This window comes from Cinclus cinclus, chromosome 13, assembly GCF_963662255.1.
Source record: "Cinclus cinclus chromosome 13, bCinCin1.1, whole genome shotgun sequence".
Taxonomy (NCBI): Eukaryota; Metazoa; Chordata; class Aves; order Passeriformes; family Cinclidae; genus Cinclus; species Cinclus cinclus.
Window position 1 is genome coordinate 1736640 of NC_085058.1, and position 21648 is coordinate 1758287.

The 21648-nt window shown below is 39.4% G+C and overlaps 1 protein-coding gene across 2 annotated transcripts in view; it reads right to left on the reverse strand.

The window, feature by feature from the left end:
• SCAPER (S-phase cyclin A associated protein in the ER) overlaps positions 1 to 21648 on the reverse strand; it is a 112356-nt gene that overhangs the window by 26863 nt on the left and 63845 nt on the right. For both annotated transcript variants that reach the window (XM_062501244.1, XM_062501243.1), the window contains exons 20-22: positions 14716 to 14839; positions 8924 to 9153; positions 5135 to 5290 (exon numbers count right to left, since the gene is read on the reverse strand). In XM_062501244.1, the coding sequence (XP_062357228.1) occupies positions 5135 to 5290; positions 8924 to 9153; positions 14716 to 14839 (510 nt within the window). The remainder of the gene's footprint in view (positions 1 to 5134; positions 5291 to 8923; positions 9154 to 14715; positions 14840 to 21648) is intronic.

Sequence of the window (21648 nt, forward strand, 5' to 3'; positions counted from 1 at the left end):
TTATTAAAAACAGGAATTCAATACAGCTTGATAAGAAACAGCATACTCTACAGAACAAGTATAAAACTACAATTTCTCCAAGCTTAAATATGAGCAAACTGTTTATATCTGAAAATATATTGTTTTAAAAACTGGCTGAGCTAAGAAGCAGACAAGCCTCTCTAAGGGTATATGTTATAATGTTTGTACATTTGAAATATATACTCCTGATTAAAAACATGGAGTGAAATGGAAACATGAGTTTCTAAGAGGCTTAGAATATAATCTGTTGGGGTTTTTTATTATAAGGATTTAAAAACTATCATCAGTACTTTTTGCTCTAAATTATTTTATTTAGAAAGAGATGTCAAAATAAAGAAGCAAAATACTATTAAAAGAAGAATGAAGAAGTATTTAGCACCTGTCAGACCTTGCTACAATTCCCATTGTCCAGCAGGGATTGCAGTCAGCACAGAAGTGATGAAGTGAAACCTTCAGATAATTTCAGATACAAGTTGGAGTTGATTTAACAGCACTTGCTGGAGCTGCTGTCCCTTGGAAGTGGTGAGAAGCAAAAACAAGGTTCAGACAGACTTGCATCTGATTCATCATCCAGCAGCCAAAACAGACATTATCTTAATTACTGTAATAAAACTGAGCCCAGCTCAGCCCGCTTCCATGTGGATGTGTGACATGACAGGCACCATTTCCCTGGGTCAGACCCTGCCTCTGCATCTTTCTGCCACTGCAGCCTGTAACCCACTGCTTCATTAGCTGCTGACACACTTATCTATCCCACCACTGCTTTGAGAAATAACAGCAACTGTTTAATTACTGCACTGCTCTGACACTGCATTTTCCTGGGGTAATGAGAAAGCTTGAAGGAATTTCTTAAATTGAGAAAACAGCAGCATTTTTAAACAGCTGGTGTTCCCAAGGACCTACAGAATTTGAGGGACTATTATTTGCAATATTCCCCTTATGCACAATGCAGTATCCTCTTTATATCTGTGTTACTGCTCTCTGTTGCACTGGTCCTGGGGAGAACATCTTGCCTCTGTAACTGACTCTTTTTGCATTACTGCTCTTGGTCTCCTGTTCCTTGCATTAACTCTGTGTTAATGTGAGTTTATTCACTCATAATCATGGGCAACAGTGAAACAAAGCATTAACTCCAGCCCTCCACAGAGCAACAACTAAACCTCTAGGTTAGCAGCCTTAGGTCTAGAGAAATAAGGAATAAGGGGATCTAGGCTTGATCAACACTAGGCAGTACAGGAGGAGACAGGAACATAAACAAAACCTTTGCTGTGCTGCTGAAGGACCTTCCATGGAGAATCTCACTCAGTGTTCCCTCCTGCTTCGGGGGAAGGCTGAGCTGAGGCAGCATGGCCATGCCTTCATTAATTAATGCTCCTTGCATTCCAAACCTGCTCACTGTTTTCTGTTCTGTGGGTATAAGCCAAGCACATTCCAGATGTGTAGTCAGGACCTGAGGGCCCAAAGCAGGCCTTGTATCTCTCATATTTACAGTGATACACTTTGGAAAACAGGGCTGTCATCTTGAATATTGCTACTGGACACCTGCAATTCCACAAAGATTTCAAGAGATCTATATTGCCACACAACCAATTGTTATTCCATATAAAGTGCATTTAATATTTTGATTTATTTCAGGTTAATAAAAATGTCTGTGTTTTCAATTCTGGCTACTGTTACTCCTAATGGTGAACAAAAACCAGTTAAACATTACCAGGGCTACAATTTTCAAGCCTAAGTATCAAATGTTAGGTTCATCTGCTCAGCAGAGAGAGCTCAATAGTCACACATGCTGCATTTTCTGATTTCTCCCTACAGACAATAAGGGACAATGCCCTCATTGAGAGTTTCAGCTCTCATACACCTTTTTTTTAACTCATCGGGGAGGAAGGAGCTCTCACATCCACTGTTACCTACAGATGCATCAGAAAAATGAGACCTCCAGTTGGAGGTCTCAAGTCGGCCTTAAGGATTCTCACTGTGTAAGAGAAGAAGACAAAACAAGCTTGAAACAGGGTAACAAGTTATTAAGGTTTTCAACAAGTGATCTTTTATATGTATTCTACAGTGTTTATAAAACGTGCTCTTCCATCCACAGCAAAATTTAAATTAAAAGAATCAATCAAGCATTTATTAGTCAATATCAAAAATGATAATTTGAAAAGTAAGATCAATACGAAAGTTAAATCTTTTTTAAAGACCTTGATCATTAATGGAAAGAAAATCCCTCTCTTATAATAGGGTATGTTTATAACATGTTTCAGAATAGATTCCCTTATTTCAATAACATTTTATGATCTTAAAATTGAAAGTCCTCCAATTTATGTTTCTACATTAGTAAGACCTTACTCTATTTAACTCCATGATTTTGAACTTTTTTTCCTGCAAGTCTACCACAGGAATAAAAGAAGTCCCTTCATTCATGTCTTAAAATTTTACCATCTACATTATATCAACCAGAGACCTAATTTAAAACACAATATTTCTATCTATCTATCTATCTATCTATCTATCTATCTATCTATCTATCTATCTTCAATAATTTGAGGCTATTCTCTAATAATCATGATTGTGACCTCTGCAGAGGTAGGTGGCAGAGAGGGACTGGACTGAGATCTCTCCACTGCCTACAGAATTATTTCCATGAAGGAACTGTCCAAATAGACACTGGGTATCAATTCAGAGCTTGGTTTAGAAATGTTCTGCTGAATTTGAAATTTTATGAAACATGCTTTTGAGGAAGGCAGGAAAGTCTAGACTGACAGCTCTTCCTACCCAGAAATGGCTCAACATACTTTGTATCCACAGGATAGGATCTTTCAACTGTTTAAAACCTGAGTTTGAAACAAGAATTTCTGGCCCTTTGGAGACAGGTGGATTCCAGTTGCAGTACAGTTCCCAACAGCCTGGTGGGATCTGAAGGCACAGGAGAAGGATCCCCCATATCATCCTGGATTTCCCTGTTGTGCTGGGCTGGTTTGAGCCCCAGATGGTCCTGGTACCCCAGCCAACATTTACTGTCCTGTGTCAGGGTTCCACTGTGCCACTCAATGCTGTGTGCTGAGATCTGCACACAGAGCAGAGAGCTCTATGAAAGTGCTCTCATGAATTTAATATGGAATTACAATTTTCTAGATGACAGATAACAGCCTGGAAAAGTTCTACTAAAAAACAAATATTATATCCCCATCCCCTGACTATCACTGAGGAGTATAAAGAAGTTTCCAACCTGGAACCATCCTCTATAGGAGGATATATGAAAAGAACATTTCAAAACTGCTCTAGCAACAACGGCAAAAGCCTGCCATTAATTTGGCAAAACTTCTTCTCATGCTACAGTGTCAGAGTACTTGATACACTTCTTGGCTTCTCAAATCTCAGTAAGAACCTCAACCCTTAGCTGATGAGAGTGGCTGGTGACTGGGATGGACAGAGGGCTGTAACAGGCAGGCTGGTTTGGTGCTCAAACCTGCATCAACTGAGCTGGAGAATAAAAAAAAGCTGCCTGGAAAGGCTGCATTGCTTCCACCACCATTCACCAGGAATGAAAGAGGCATCTGTATTTCTCAGAGGGGCTGGCTGCCTTTTGTGCTGCAGGTCAGGTATCACACATAATGTATTACTGTAGTGTGACATAATTAAGAATTCAATAAATTTGAGATCTGTTTCTGCCACCTTAATCTGTGTTTGGCAGTACCTTTTTCCATTTAAATCACCTCAAAAACTGAGGACTTCTGTAACACGACAGAATTACACTCTGCATTCACTGCTTAAATGACAGTGAGCTCAGGTGATGAAAGATATATGATTTAAACTGCCCTTCTAATCAGTTACATCAAAGCTTTTGATCTGGAAGTGAAAGACAACAGTTTTGAAATCTCCAGGTTCATTCTTCTAATTTCTTTTACTGCTCGAATGAGCAATCTAACCTGGAAATCATGACCAACAAGAACCTTTGGATAAAATCCAGAGCATTGCTTTTTATGAATGTGGTAAGATCAGATACTTCTTGGTGCAACAGTGAAGAAAAACACTCAACCACCCAAATTATTCTGGTGTTACAAAGAACAGATGATCTTGACAGATGTACTTGTGCAGTGCTGTACTATTTTGGGGTGCAAAGATCTTGAATATTTTGGTGAAGTGTGTGCCTGCTACAGAAACTGCAAATATTGTATTACTAACTCTGAGCTAGAACTACTATTCCACTAACAGAAGGGTGATTTTTTTTATTATTTTATATAGTGAGTATTTGACTTCTGGCAGTACTCTGCTGGAATTTAAAATGCCAAGTTGGCAGCTTCCAGAAAGGGAAACTTCAGTGAGTTGGGATGGTCTCTCTGGGCTCATATTTCTTGCAGTTCTTTTTCCATGTGTCTGTGTCCCTGGCTACCAGCAACAGCTCTTACCTATAGCTTTGTCTCTTATACTATGTTTTATTAGCTCTAGTTTTTCAACCCCAAGCATCATTTTACCCTTCAGGAATGCATTGTGAAGTTCTGCCAGCCTTGATTTTTCCTGAAATGTGTAACAGTAAGTGTGGAAGGTTCTAGTAAGTGCAGCCCGAAGCTCTGAAATTCTGAGTCTCACATGAGTGTCACTGCAGACCACAGAAGTCCAGATTTGCTGGCAGGCACATACTTCATGCACACTTCCCACAGTCTTGGTTAAGTTACGACAACAAGCATTTTGCATTAGAAAACTGCCTGACAAACCTAGTAATAGCTTTCTTTATGGAAAGCAGAGTCCCCTTACTGGCAGTGGAATTTTAAAGAATGAGCTGAATTAGGCTGCTCTAGAGACAAATCAATCGAGTTGATTTTAGCTGATAATAAAATGTCTCTTGAATTCCTTGAGACTGGACACTTAAAGCTATCAGTGACAGAAGTCTGTGGAATGATGAGTAGAGGAGGTAAAGTTTGCAACTCTGGTAAATGACTTGCAAGAACCATGCTCAGTGCAGGTAACTCATCACAGCTTGGGGGTGAGAGGATGAGCAGAGGGAATCCCCAGCACTGCTTCTGTGCCTGTGTGCCCCCCAGCTCTGGCTGGCAGCCTCAGCAGGAGGCCACTGCCTACCCAGCACGTTTTGAGCTGACAGACCCAGTGCACCCACCTTCCATTGACAGCAAAACACAGCTGGCAAATGCCATGCAACAGGGCCGTGGCATTCTGCAGGAAACTTGCTATTTTGGGGTTCTCATCAACAGGGCCTTGAACAGACAGGAAACAGCAGCACAGCTTGTCCACCAAGCCTATGTTCACCACGTAACTACAAACAGAGGAAAAAGTGTGTTACAAAAAAACAGTCCCAACAACAGTTTTGGTAACTTTGCAAGAGAAGTAATTTTTCCTTCTCTGCTACCAAATCACTCAAAGAGCAGGTTGTGATTACTTAAATACTCTTTCTGAAAGGGTTCAATAAAACAATTCCAATTACAATAACCTCAGATTTGGCTCTCTGTGACTATCAGTAGTTTTTGTTATGAGAGCTGTCAGCTGTAGAATAATTTGTATTATACTGTACAAGAAAGATGAGTGTAAATGTTTATTTTAGCATACTGCTAGAAGGACAATGGAATTTTGCCATAGTTAGATGATTTATAATAATCTTGATAGCTCTGCAACAGCACAATTTCTTTATAGTATGAAGAGGTAAACTCTGTAGAACACACTAATTCAAGAAGACAATGATGTTACCCAGACAATGTTTTACAGCAATACATACATCATAGCAACCACTGCCCAATTGCTGGGCTTTGTTCCCTTCTTAGAAATACATGTCCAAGAGCTCAGGGACCAATAGAATATTAACAACCTTCCACCATCAGTACAGAAGGACCAGGATCAAAAAACCTCTTCAGGACTCAAATTCAATATATAGGAAACCATGTGGTGACTTTTTTTTAACTGAAAACTTTTCTTTATATTAGGGTTGACCAGATCATCGTTGCTGATCCTCAGACCACAACAGCTGAAGTTCCTTCTTTGAATTTCTAATAGCTTGGAAATACATATTTATATACATATACATATATATATATTCCAAAAAAATCTGCTCTTCACCCTTGTACCAAGATCTCTCTGTCCCCAGCAGGTTCCCTCATACTTTGATCATTATCAACTCCACTTAAACCATGCACAAGTGTATTTTTTCCATTTCACTTTGCTGATATCACCTTACTTCACCTACTTTCCTTTTCTACTACAACTATCCAGCTTCTCAGACTTCAGCCCATCTCAGCCACCACATTCTGCTGACTTAGGCAAGATCAACTCTCTTTGTGGACACGAAGGTCCCACTGTAATCACCTCCCTTTCTTTCCCCACTGATTTTCTTTGTATTTTCCTCCACTTCTATGAAGTGGGAGAAACCTCTTGTCCAAATCAGAATTGCTGTTTTATCCTGTGTCTCCACCTCAACTTCCTCATGGGGAAGCAATTGCCTTCAGACACCAACAAATGCTCCAGTGTTCCTATGCTGACTGCCTACACCAACACCCCTGCTCCTGAGGTCACCGTCCCAAGTGCACTTGGCAGAGATGGCTCCAAGAACAGAAGCTCCTTGAGAGAGAGGGGAACACCACTGGCTTTAAGCTTACACCATGACTAGACCACTCAAACTTGATTTGATAGGGAACATCATTAAATAATATTGATTCTAGTAAATAAAGGCTATTGATTAGATAATGCTTCTCACAAAAGCACAACTGTTTATTGAAAATAACTATTTCCTCACAACATGTCTACAGTCTGATTCTGAAAGAACAGAGGGTTTTGACATTAGGGAAGAAAAGCTCGTCCTTTTCAGACACTGCTGTGGCTCACAGACGGATTTCTCTTCAGGGTTAGAAGCGAGATCCTCTGCCAATGTCCACCCTACTGACATAAAGCTTTTGGAAGATGTGAAAGAATTAAGAATAAAAATACACTGGGATATAAAGCAAGAAGTCAAAGTGCAGCATGGAAGATTTTTAAAGCTGCTGAAGTACAGCAGTTAATAACACTTAAAGATGCACAAAGGTTATTAATTGCACACTCATTGTGCAGGTAAATTTGTCTGTTCTATTTAGCAACATGAAAGGTTACTAGCATTAAGCTTCTTGCAGATTTTGATCTAAGCAATCCACCTGATTATCACACAGGTGATAAACAAGTTCTCCTGCTTATATTAGTGGAGTAATTCCAGGAACATAACGGGGTGTTAGATACATCACAGTCACACAGAAATGCTGAGTGCTGGAAACAGCTCCGAGAAATAGGAGGGGAGAGGAAGAACTAGATAAAGTGGAGCTAATACTGACAGATGGTGGTTCACAAAAAGGAACAATCTTTCTCATCAACATTCTCTTCCTCAGAAGCATCTCTACAGTGTGACACCTGCAAACTGTGCCCACTGTGCCCCTCCTTTCCACCCACACCTGGGCACAGAGCAGCTGCTCTTCTGGCAGAGAGGAAATGGATGAGAGCTTTCAGTCTGCTGGGACTATTCTTCACTGGCATCCAGAGACAACAGCAAGATGCATGGAGCACTCCTTTCCTTGAGGAATTGAGCACACAGACAAGTGGAATGTCAAAGCTCTCTAATCTATAGCCTCCATCTCTCCTCACCCACAGGAGCACAGCTGAAATAACCTGGCTACCCTTTTGATACCCAGACAGCACATAGATAATTGGTGTTTATGCATCAGGTCTAATAGTCCTAAATAAAAAAAAAACCAAAATATGTCAGTGTTCCTCTTTCTTCCCCCCTCTTTCTAAAACTCTCACTTAATCAACTCCCTGTGACATACGATACAATGACCTGGAGGTGAAAGATTCTCATTAATGACAGAATTTGTCTGACTGCTTTAAAATGTCCTCTCTTTTTTTCCTAATTGCACCATTACCTTGTCATCATGCCTTTCACTCCCCATTTATAACCAGATCCCCTAAAGTGCCTGAGGTGAGGGACCTGCTTGGATTCTCCTGTCTCCCCTTATCCTGAGGGTCTGCCTGTGCTGGGCCCAGTCAGTGTCAGATGTCTGTTCAGCACAGACCTCCCACCCTCCCATTCATAAGTGGGCAGAATACAACATCCTGAAATTTCACACTCTATCAAAACCTGTTTGGGGAGAAGGAGAGTTACATGAGAACACCCAAGTTTTAGAGGTCACTGGTATCTATGACAACTACTTGTTTTGCTTTCCTCCTCCAGATGTCCTCTTTGTCTCCATCAGCATCATACCAGACTTTGAAACATCTGAAGGCTCACTGTGACATGTTTTCAGCAGCATAGAAAGAAGAATTTAATTTCTTCAGAGGGCTGAAGACACACTGGTAACTATTTATATGATAATTTATTGATAGCTATTGATATAGTTTACCAGTGAATCTATATGCTTCTAGCAAGTCTAATATACTGCTGGATATATATTAGTTTTATATATTTAAAATATGTATTAACTATGTATGTACTAATACATTTAGTATGCAGCTACATTATAAGATCAGATTTTAGGAATGACTGGGTGATTTTTATAATAGGAAATGTGCATTTTATGACAAGCTTATGTGAATGCATGTATGACATGAGAGATCACAGGCAATGGGCACACATGGCTGGCATAGAGGAAAATACATGGAAGCTGGCTCCTAGGTAATCAGGAGAGAAAACTAATGGAAAGGACACAAAAAACAAATCCAAAAATAAAAGGATCTTTGGTTTCTGTATTTCTTTGTCTTCAGTTTTTTGAAGAACATTTTTGATTGAGAATATAGTATTTCAATAATCTTCCTGACTACTCACACAAACTACTCTCGCTGCATTAAGGCTAAAGCAGTTTGTTCCTCTCTTAAACCAGTGCAATTTGCTTTCTCTCTCATAAAAAATACTCAGAAAAGATGAATTATCTTTTTTATATACCTGATCAGGTCTTGAACTCTGCTGCTGAAGGCTTCCACTTGTGAGGATTTACTCTTCACTTCCTGTAATATCTTCAGTGCAGTAGAGTGGTTGTTTCCATCTGGGAAGCTGGAGATGAGACATCTGAAAATCACAGCAGTTACCCTCAGAAGTCCTGTTGTTAAACCTTCAAATACCTGCTGATTTACACTTCTGCCTGCAGTAGCATTATGGTCATCTGGAACACTAACCTAAGTAAAGAGAAAAAAAAAACCCACAACCAACCAGAAATCAGTAAAACCAACCAAGGTTTGTAGAGAAACATTTACAAATTTGCATAGGCCTACACCAAAAGTAATAACAAAGTAACATTCTAGCAGTGCTGATGGACATCAAACCATTTCAGGTACAAGATAAGGTAACGCACATAATCCAAGCTGGACCAGAATAAATCAAGTTGAATACAGCATCTGAGAACCAAGGAAGCCTGACAGCAGCAGAGTATGTCATTAGTATGACTGTGTTCTTATGCATAAAACATCACCAGTGGCCACTGCACTTGTCCATCAGAGGTCACCCACTTGTCCATCATGTCAGAAGCCAGTTCTCTCTGAGCAAACCTCAGAGGAGTCTCATTTTTCTACATCATTTAACTAGAGCCCAGTCCTAAAAAGGCGAAGTTGAGCTGTACAACATGTAAATCTGAAGACAAATCTATATGCAGCACACAGATCTGGAAGGAAATCCTTCTGGAGAGTATATATTTTTAAAAATTCATTTAATGTTTCTATTTGTGCAGTCCAAGGTGATTTATCCAGCTGAAATCCTGCCCTATTCCAATCAAACAGTAAGTGGAGTGTGTGTGAAGTCCTGCAGTGCTCAAGGCACACAGTGGCAGCAGTCAGGGCTCCTGGAACATCCCCATGGCTGATGCTGCTGGGCCAAACCCCACATCCCTCTGTGCAGCCTCTGCTCTGCCACAGCCTGAGGCCTGACACAGGCAGCAGGGATCAATACTGGCTGAAATGGCATCTTCTTCCCAGGTTAAATTCATTTACACTCAGTATATGCAGGCAAGGCCAGAGAAAACATTGCTCCTCGCGTAGGTATCAGGAGGGATTTGGTAACACTTGGTGACAAAGAACAACATGCACATTTCTTTATTATTCATTAGCTCTGAGCCTTGTGCTGGTACTTAAAACTCATTGTAATGGTCTGTTCCTGGTGCTGAGCCAAGAGAGCAAGTGAGAAGCCTTATTCAAGTGAGAAGCTTATTCAAGTTCAATAGGAAAAACAATACTAGGTTGCTCCAGTAACATTTGTTGACTAAAATAATTCATGCCTAATGATACCAATTGCTCACTGAAACAGATGGACTGGGCTTTGCAATGTGTAAATCAATTTCAATGTGGTGGCTTTGTGCTTGGAACATTAAGTTTTCAAAACTGCCAACAAATGCTACTTACTGCTTTTTTTCACCTTAGATAAAAAATATGTGCTATTTCTTAAAAGATTTAATAATATATTGCAGCAGAGCCTTTGGTTTGCTGTAATGAACAGTACTATGAGTGGATAATGTCTGTTTTTCTCTTCCACTTCAATGTACGTAGGATAAATATATATTCTAAGTATGTAGTCTTTAGCCATAAAAGCTTTTCATGCTTTAAAATAAAACTGCTCTTCCTAATTTGTAAAATAAATAGACCTGGCACTTACTAGAGTAATTTCTTGCAGAGCTTATTTTTCATGTTCAATTATTTGGGAAAACATGTGTGTATTAATCAATAAAAAGTGAGAACAAATGTGGTTTTTTACACAATGTTAGGTCAAACAAGAGATAAAAGGAAATACTGCTTGACAGAAAATAGGTAAATTTGAACTTAATTCCATGAAGATTTCCCTTTTATACTAACTCAAATGAGTGATAACAGATCAGCTCTTTTACTGAAGAAGTAATTAATGGGATAGTGTGAAATTGTGTTGAGATTTATGCTCAGAATGAATTAGTGTGCTTGAAGAAGCAAAATTAATTGGGGTTCTTGCTTGTTGATTATTATATCAAGCAAGGGGGTAGGAAATCTTAAGATTTAATAGTGTCATTATGAAAGCTTTCAAGCTCTGGTTTCTTTGTGTTGGTTACACAAGGAGTTAATGATATTCAGAGAAACTGTGTTGAACATGAGCTTTGGATGGGTAAATGTAACTATACTCCACATTCCTGAGGTTTAACAGTTTATTTTACACAAATCTACAGGTGTGATTGCACACTGAAACTGATTTATTGAGTAATAGGCATAAAACATTTTAGAATCACAATGAAAAATCAGGAAATATGTAACTACTGTCCAAATATCTGACCCATGCAGCATCTCAGTGCTACTTTAGCTTTTCTGATGGCTGACTTTGCTGGGCCTAATCAAGACTCCTCCTTTCTTTAAGTCAGTTCTGGAATTGAACACTCTGGTGAGCTGACTCTCAGCTCTGGTACAGTCTCCATCCAAGTGATAAGCTATTCCTTAGAGAATTCCCCCTGTGCAGGGGTTCCCATGCTTGTGCAGAGCTGCTGTAAGCTCTTCAGCTCTGCCCAGCATCTTGGGCTTAATCCTGTAAGATGCTGCACAATATGGCCCCAATCCAGTAAAGCACTTAGGCACGTATTTAATATAGGTGAAAATGCTCCTCTCTTCTGACTCATGTCACCAAAATACCTCTGCAGATCAGAGCACATTCTCCTGCTGTGCTAACAAAAAACACCAAACAATTTCCAGTTAGCAACACAGAAGTCCAGCACTGACAACTCATTCATATTTTGATTTCATAAAAGGCATAGTCCTCCACAGCCATGAAGAATTTTAAATATTGAGTTGGTAAACCTAAACAGAAAGACTTCAGATGTTTAGAAGCGCACAATTTCTCTTCATTTGGTCAATTATTTCACATCATTCTCCCATTACAAATAGTGACTTTGTGCTTTCTGCATGTGTAGCCATTGGGCTCGCCTCAAAAACATTCTGAAAAATACATCTCAGAAGTCTCAGTAGGAAGTCAGACTTTCTATGTGGTAACTAGTGAACCAAAGAAATGGAAATGGTTCAGGAAGTGCATGGGCTTGAGATGGTGCAGGTGAAGGTTTCAATTTTAAATTCTCTACCCCTAAACACCTCAGCATTCCATTTACCTCTTTTACTCCAGCCCTGTTTTCAGGATTTACTACTCCCCATATGGGCTTGTTATTGGGGACTGAGGAATTGTCAGTGCCACACAGTTGAAACCCATGGAGACAGATGTAATTTCAAAATGGACTGGAAGAGCCCAGCAGCACAGATCACCCTTGGATTTCACAAGTCCTCTCATCATCAGTGCTAACATGGAGCTGCATTAATTGATGCAGCACAGAAAACTTAGAAAACTGACCACAAATGGTGAAGAAACTGCAATAGGATGTATATTGTCTTTCTGAAGAGCTCAGATTAAATGGCAGCACATTCCCAGCAAGAAGTGGAGGAGAAAAATTACTTTCCTCTGACTAGATAGCCAGATTAGCTAAAACCCAGTAAAATTTCATAGGTCACTTACCAAAAATATGTCCAAATTTAAGCACTGTATTTTGGAGAAGAAAAAAGTAAACAACAACTGGGTTTTGATCCCTACATTTGTTTGATGGCTACTTTACCAAATGTTCATTGCACACTCACTAATGAGGTCTTACTTAGAATTTTCAGATACTATGCAATTAAAGATTGCCTTAAAAAATAATCACAGTGATGTGTCATGATATCACACAGACAGGTATGGTTTAGGTGTATGGCTTCTCAGATATCTTTGGGGAAAGTACATGACAGCTGTCAATTGATCGGAAATAAAAACCCCAAAATATGAAACATGCTTAGAGCTCCATTAATTACTTGGTTTTGTTGGTATGAAACCTTCCAAAATGGACTAGAAAATTATTCTGCAGCTATCTTCTGGCTACAGTAGACAAAGAGCGGAGACAGCAGTAAATAAACAGAGCTCCAAGTCCAGCACAAGACCTGTATGAAAATAGGTGGGAAGGTTTGATCCATTAATCATGGATATCAGGAAACACCCCTGCTGTCCTCAGCAGACACTGATTTAGGAATTACCTGAGCTAAGGAGGCTGAGGAAGCTAACAGGGTAAGCCAGGCTACAGAAGGTTACCTACCAGTCCCTTCAGGCAGGAGGCAAAGAAAGGTCGAAACAGGACACTTCACATGAAACTGGTTGGAAATAAGGTTCATATTAGATGTATTCATATTGAAATGCTTCTCCAAACAGTACTGTTTCTGTGTTCAGCAAATATTGGTGTACTTGTTTAATAATTGGTTAAAACCTTGCAAATATATATACATTCTCATTTATTACTCCTGGTATTACTTTAGGCTTTATTTTCCAACAGTAAGTGGAAATACGCATGACATGGGCAAAGGCTGCATCACACAGCTCATACAACCAGGAAAAGTGGAAGCAGTTACAAGTCTCTGGGGGCATATTTCAGTGTTTTGGTAAAAAAAAAAAAAATCAAACTTGTTCTGATTTATTGTATTTTCAAGAGAGAAAAGTTAGGGTTAGAAAAGCAGCACTGTTTTTGGGTTTTGTACTCAAATATGCACTTCATGGAACTCTGAAGATATCCCAGTTTAAGTGCCAATTCTGCATGAAGAGAACATAAGAGACTTTCTGTATAGGAAAGAAAAGTCCACTGTGGATCATGGGAAACATTAAGCTTTAATTACAGTTGTGCTGCAATTCAAGGGTAGGATTTGGCAACAGCCTGAAAAGAGCTCTAAGTGCAGCAAATTTTCCTTCTGTAGCATCTCTGAGCTCTAGGTGGCCAACTCTGCCTAAGAAATGCCCTGTGTGTTCCTTCAAGAAATGCCAGCTCCTTGTGCAGCACTGCCCTGTGAGTGGGGCAGGGCTTTGGCAGCAGCCAGCCTGGTCAGTGGTGAGGTGCTGCAGGATTTCCCAGGGGTAATTCCCCCACAGGCAGCACTGCCCAGCACACCTTTCACTGAGCACTGACAGCTAATAGCTGCAATCCTCTTGGAGAGATCTGCAGCTGCTCACAGCAGAGCACAGCTCAGGGTTTCTTTGTATCACACAACTTGGACTCTCCTCCTCAAGTGTTCATCAGCAGTCCTAGGGCTTGTTGATTCTAACAGCATTGCTTAAATTATTAAAAGTATGTACATAACTTTTCAATTAACAAACTGCTTGGCTCATGAAAATACATACACACGATTTATAAGTAAAAAACCAGGACTAAATATCTTATGATGAGCAGGGCACTATGAATTAAAAATGAGTTTTCAAATAAAATATTTAATGACATTTCAAATTAAATGAAACATTGGAAAATTAAAACTTTCGTTGCTGAAGAGTCCTATTTTAGCACATCAGCAAATCAGACTCTGGCAATGTATGGACCTTAGATTCCTGACACCGAAACAAGTAAGAATGAAACACACAGAAACAACTCATTATAGTCTATATGTTAAATATTCCTATGAGGAGAATTTTAAAGAAAACAACCTCAGAAAAAGATAGAACAATATCCACTCACAGGGTTCCTGGTACACATGCTTTTGCAGAAGTTATCACTAGAAGCAAATACATCAATTTCTACAGAGCATAGTAGATACAGCCATCAAATACAAAAAAAAAAAAAAAAAAAAAAATTCTGTTCTTTCAAGCCTTTATTCTTATTTACCCCATGATGTACTTACACTCCAAATACTTTAACATGTTTGTGAAGCATGCAAAAATTTCAAAATTAAAGAAGTTATTTTCCCTACCGTAAACTGGTGTATCAACAGGTCCATCAGAAAAGTGATCTTATTACTGAAGAGAACATAGGTGCAGTTTTCTATGCAGTTGCTGCAGGTGAGGCTGTAAACATTTACTGTACTGCACAGTGACCTAAAAGGTCAGAAGGGAAGAAAAATAAGAATGTCACTTTCTTCAGTAAATTAAAAGAAGTAAGTGGCAGCACATAAAAAAAACAAGCTTGCAGGAATTCACATTCCTTTTCTCTAACTCTGGATTCCAAACAGAACTAATACCTTAAAGGAAATCAATTAAAAATCTTCAAAACAGTAAGGCAATACTTATCAGAATCACATACTCTGTAGGTACTGGACTCTCAGAGTGTTAGCCAATTGCATCACTTGGACAGGTAACATTTCCTTGTGTGTGGCTTACAGCTAGAGCACACACTGAACTCTCTCAACACTCAGGACCTTCAAGCCCTGTGAGAAGTATTTGCCAGCAATTCCCAGGACAGCAGGGCCAGCTGGAGAGAGAAGCTGCCAGCAGTGTGTGTGCCCCTGCACAGGGAACAGGGATGAGCAAGGAGAGGCACAGCCAGCAGCACCAGAAGTTGTGGTGCCACATTCACCCGCTCCTCACAGAGCCTGCAGTGCTGATGTGCAGCTCCAGTTGTGCTGGGGAAGAGGGGACAGCTTTGCAATGGGAGCAACACAAAATGCAGGCACATGCACAACTGCTCCCTGCACCACGGGCAACATTTCCATCTGCTCCCCTCAAAACAGGCCTTGCAGGGAAGCTGGGACCCGTCCTACAGAATATTCTCACAGAGAAGATTAATCTTACCAAAGAGAACCGTACTTCAGAATCAACAAAAAGTTTGTTTCTTGAGCTTTGCTTACTATAAAAGCCATCACTTTTACATTACTTCACAAACACAACCCAAATGCATCATAAATACATCCAATAATAAATACAGATGGCTAAACATTCAAGCTGTTTCTCTAAAGCAAACCAAAATAAAAAGAACTTTGTTGAGTTTTTCTCACCATGTGAAAAAATGTGACTAAGTTCAAATAAGCTCCAAGGAAGAAAATAAATTATGAGCACTGTTGAAAAGTCATACAAAAGTGGGGCTGCAACAAACACCAAGTTACTGCACCGAAAGCATCAAAGCTGGAATTTAACAGAACAAGCTGCAGACTAATTCAACATACTTCTGGAGCTGAGTTTTACCCTTTATCTTTCTCCTAAAATACTTTTTGGAATAAAAAAATTATTTACACAATAAGGACTGTGGCTTTACTGATGCTGGGCTCATTGCTGAGGCATCTGGTCCCTTAGCATGGCTCCCCAGAGCTGAACTGAAAGCCTCTCACATACATACATTGTATTTGTCAAGCAAAGCAAAGCTGCAGATGCTCAGAGGCCAGAAAAAATGGAGTATTTTTTTTTCATTTGGATGGCTGGACTGTCCTCTCTTCAACTGGAGAGTTTATAAAAGAAGTGAATGAACATTTATATTATCCCTCCTTTTCTAAGTATCATCACATTACCAGTTACATTAATTTAACTGTACTGGTAATTAATTTTACTCTAGTGCCTAATTAAATCAATTTCAATCTGAAACTTATATGACATGAAAACAATATTAAATAATTACTTAACTGACCAAAGGCAGGTTAATTTTCATCTATTTCACCTAATTTTTACTCTACAAGAATAACACCTAGAGATAATTGAAGCAGCATGCTTCACGTGCATTTTTACAAACCTGTTCTTGCAACACTACTCTCTCTTCCTCTCCTGACTATATAAGGGGATTTAGTTTCCTTCTCTCAGTAATGCTGAAAAATAGTTTCATTAGGCACTTGCTTCTACCTTTCATGAAAATTATTTCCTCGTGTAGATATGTTTAGAAGGGGAGAGAGAAGAAACTGTACTGGTAGTCTCAATTACCTATTGAGAAGATGCTTTAAATCAGCTTCTGTCATTTTATCAGCTATTCTAAAACAAAGATCAATTCTATTTAAATATAAACATTATAATTCATCCAAACTGTCAAATATGAACTTGTAGGTTAATTCTGACAGCATTTCAGAGTCCTGAGGTGATTTAGTTAATTCACTGCAATAAATGCTTTTTGATATATGGGATTCCTAACTCCTAAGAGGATCATTTATTTTGCACTTGAAAACATAAAAACTTCCCACTTTACGTAAAGACCAAATTCTGCTGTAAGAGTGCATCACACTTCTGCATTTCCCAAATGAACCTCATGTCATAAAGAGTACAGAGTTTCCAGAGACTCTGATAATGCGTTTGAAAAGGTGCTGGAAGCAAATGGATGTCAAATGAATTTTTCACAACAATAAAGAGGCTTCATTTAATTGATACCATAAGCTTGCTAACAGCAGCTCATCTGAACACATTCTGATCACGGCTCTGCCTTGGCTGCACGGCCTGACTGCAATCCAGCACCAGGGGTGTCAGCACAGAAGTGTCCCCAGGTGGTTGGCAGTGTTAAATGGCAGATTAGAGACAGCACAACTAATTTCTTTGCTTTAATCTTATTAAGAGAACAACAGCTGTCAAGTGTCACCATTTCTGCACGAGGCCACAAGACAAGCGAACGGCACAGCCACAACTTTATTTAACCACCCTTTAACCTCGCTGGGATGAAAAACCCTATGTGTTTCTCACCATTCTCTTTCCTTTTGGAAGAAAAGAACAGCTCAGAATTCCAAAGGTGCTCTCTCCAGAGAGCCCCCAACCAGCTGAAGGCCTGAAGCAGGAGGCTCTGCAGAGCAGGTGGTTATTGATCACTGAAGTGCTCTAAACTTTGTATCACACCCATAAATCAGCTTTCCAGCTCTGGCCCCAGCACATTGACTCTACCCCACAGCCAGGCTGCAAGGCTTTCCTCCAGAGTAAATCCAATTATAAAAAACTCCTTATGGTACACAAGCTTGGAGCCAAAAAAGAAATCTGTCTTTAAACTAGACAAAAATATGCATCTGTCCTTTATGTTTATTTTACATGAGTATGGAGGAGGAGAGAATTCATTTTCATCAAGCTAGATCTCACCAGTTTATGTCCGCACGTGATTTCTTTTTAATGTTAGCTCATCTTTATTTCCTCAATTTGCCTGATAAAAACAAGTTGACAAACTCTGACTTATATTAAAAATACTGAGGCAGTAACAGTATGCAACCATGGAAAATTAATCCATGATAGTGCACCAGGACACAGAGGTAAGACCTCAACTTTTGCCTTCCAAAAACCAGGGCATCATCAACATACAACAATTCACCTGTTTCAAGTGTAAAGCTTTTCCCTGCTCTTACAACTCCTGACTTTACAAATGAACGCACTTTGATTATCAATGAATAACCCTAAAAGCTCCATTTGGTAGTGCAATAGTACAAAACTAAGTATTATCCAATCTCGGATGTGTTGATTCAGTAGAAGATGCTCATTTCTAACCAGTTTGGATATTATGCAGCAGTCTGATGGGGAAGGGGATTGGTACTGGTAATTAGCTGCTAAGCTGCAAAGAAGTGGGAGGTGAAATTTTACTGAAAACGGTTCACAGAATGGCTGTAGAGTGGAATGGGTAAGGAACCATCAAGGTAAGAATATGGATGGAAACAACAATAAAACTGCAGGTACAGCAACAATGCATCTTAAGAAGTGGATGCTCCTAAACCCAAGAAAAAATTACAGAGGACAAGCTATAGAACCAGCTCTCAGTTCGAAATGGTTCTTACTGAAAAATGTCATTTGTATCAGCACTATCCAAAATATTATGGGGGAACTAATTTCTTCTTTTTATGTATGTAATTATGGTTTGAGCTTTTTTACCCTGATAATATTTGCTTTAAATGAATGATACAAGAAACTGTATGAAAACAGAAGATACATTAAACTTGACTTCAATCCCATCTTAACTTTGTAGCAAAAGCCCAGCTTTGTTCCTTACACAACTACTGCCAATTTCTCTTCTAAAATACTCATCACTCAAGGAAGTCAAAGCATTTCCCAAATGTTAATTAAACAAACCCTACAAGCCTCCTTTGTTAGCAGGTTTGTTACCATCATGTCATGGTAAATGTTGCAAGGCAGCCCAGGGGATGAGACTCATCTCCTGCTCTCCATCTGAAGGCACTGCCTTGTTCTGCTTGCAGCTCCCATTTGCTTTTCTGCACAAGTGTAAGAAGAATATCACAGGGCTCTGAAACCTTCTCAAATTCTGCTTCCAGTGTCTTGTTTTGTGGAGAAGTGGACAAATTCTGGAAGACTACAAAATGCTGCTTTGAGAAATAGTATGGCTGGACATTAATTTTTATGTTAACACCAAAAATATAACTTATGATAATCCACTGCTTTCACTTTCCCTTTCCCAGTGATTTATTTGAAGGGGAGAAGAATTGCCCCAACACCAAATGTATCATCTGTTTCCTAAATGTCATCTCTTCCTCACAGCATTTCCCATCCTGCTGCTCTGACTACTGAGCTGGACAGTGGTCCAAAACAACAGGCATATTGTTAAATCTTCTGATAATAAAGATTTATCTTGTAGACACAGGATTAAAGTTCTGAGCTGAACCATACAGCCAGTATTTTGGGGAAAGAGAGATGAAGATAATAGCCCATGTAATCTCCTCACCTACTTGTAAATAGCTTATCCTCATCACGAAGCAACAGACAAATTGAACACTGCAAGAACCCACAAATAATTTGAAGTAGTGTCCTTTAGCAAAGCATATTTGGCTGGGGGAAGACTGGAGGTCTTCATGAAAGGTCTTCATTCAGCTTCTCTCCATAGGCTTTGCTTTGTCTTTAAACAGAGAAAACTGCTGCTTCACTAGATTCAAAGTTCAAGAAATCAGGACATAAATGACATTTGCACAAAAGAAAGAAAAGCAACTTCAAACTTGTTCCAACATTAAATGAGAAATGTGATCTGAATTTTCTTCCTCATTTAAAGATCAAATATATTCCATAACTGCCCTTGGTTTTGAACCCCCCTCAAATACTTTATGTGAAAAATTTCTTAAATCCTTTCTGTGAGACCATACCAATACCCATGAATATGGTTTGTGCCTGGCTCAGACTGCTCACAGAAATTCCCACCCTCTGGAACTATTGCTTGCTCTCAGCAGCTGAGCTGCAGATTCTGCACAGAACATTTTTCTCCACCAAAAAAGCCACAGAAATACCAAGAGATGAGGCTGTGCATCCCATGCAGCAACACCAAGTTCCTTGGACCACTTCCAGCAGACTCCAGACTCTCTAAGTCAGATTCTGCAGACCAGCCCTGCAAGAGCAGTTTGCTTTAGAGAGCAGGATCCTGTGTCAAATTATGTGCAAGCTGATGGATAACTTCCCAACTTCTATCCTTCCAGGTGCCCACAAACTGGAGACTGCAATTTGCTGTAAACTTGAATGAAATGCTGTATCTCAGGAATGGAGCAAAGTTCTTCAGAAGATGTTTTTAACATACAATGCTGTCAGAACAGTTTACATTAATCTTCCTTCTTCCCCTGTATTTCCTTTGGAAATACTACTAGTGGAAAATCTGTGCTAATGAAACAATGTTTAGAGAATTTTTCAAAGATGCAAAAACTTATTCTGTAGTTCAGTCATGAACGGGCTCAGGAATCTGAGTGACCACTGGTCTGAAAGGAGTGTGAGATAGAGACTGTCAGAGAGAGGAGAACCTCTGATCAACTCTTTGGATGTGATTTCTGTTACACAAATGTGGCTGACACACAAACTCCTTCAAGACCTAACACATCCTCAAACTGCCTCACAGACTTCAAACAAAATGTTTTCAGTAATATAAACACAATGTTCTCAAACCTTCTCAACAAAGATTACCAAAGCAAGACTGTTCTTGAAAGAACAAAAATCAAATATGTATGGGTTGTGCACATCCTAACAATTTAAAGCTCAATTTAAACTAGGCTTTAAGTGGGTACAAGGTACAATCTTGTCCCTTGTGAAGTTTATCCCACACTGATGATATCACTCAAAATCAGAGACTCCACAAATGCAGAATCCCCAAGGTTGTCCCTGAGCTGCTCACCATAGGCCCAACTCAGGATTGCTCACCAGTGGAGCTGGCTGGACTTGCACCAAGTGCATTTGGCAAGACTGTAAAAGTAGCAATTTTATTTATTCTCTTAGAAGTGTGAAGTCAAGACATTAAAAGAATGGTTTTTCCTAGTGCTCTTCTTCATGTTTATGTCCCATAGCATATTATTGGCCAAACTCTCACTGTAGTGCCTGAATCACTATTACACCAATATTACAAAATATCTACAAACAAATTATGGTGAGGGCACACACCAGGACACCTTGGGCTTGTACTGAAACCATACCTAGCTCTGCTCTGAAAGCAACTATCTGTTTTTGACTCTACAAAACCTACAGTTAGAGATTAGGAAAAAAAGCATGCTTTTGAGTTAACAGCTTTTGCAGGAATTCTGCTTAGTCACCACCTTCTTTTTTAGGGATTAGACATTTAAACCCTTCTATTCTTCTGTTCTGTAAAGAGGAATTTCTCTAATCCACAAGAATTTTGATGTACCTGTTTGTTTCATTCAGCTAGCAGCATCTTACAACTACTTAATTTTAAAAGCAGACAGATTCCAGTGAATTACAACCTTTAAAAAAATTCCCCTGCTTCCCACTAGAGATCTCTGCAGACTAACATCAGAAGATACGTATCTCCTCCTCTGTTAAACACAGTTTCATCTTTTCTCTTTTTATACAATTAGCTGCTGCTCATTCATATCACAGGTCAAAATAAAACCTCCACATTAGGAAACCAAAGGGTGAGTGGTAACATGTTTCACCTTCTGTGGCATAGAGAACAGCAGGGTTTTTGCCCTGAAATCCAACATGGGACTAGGAGAAGAAGCAGCAGTGAAGCAGCAGTGAAGCAGCAGATATGA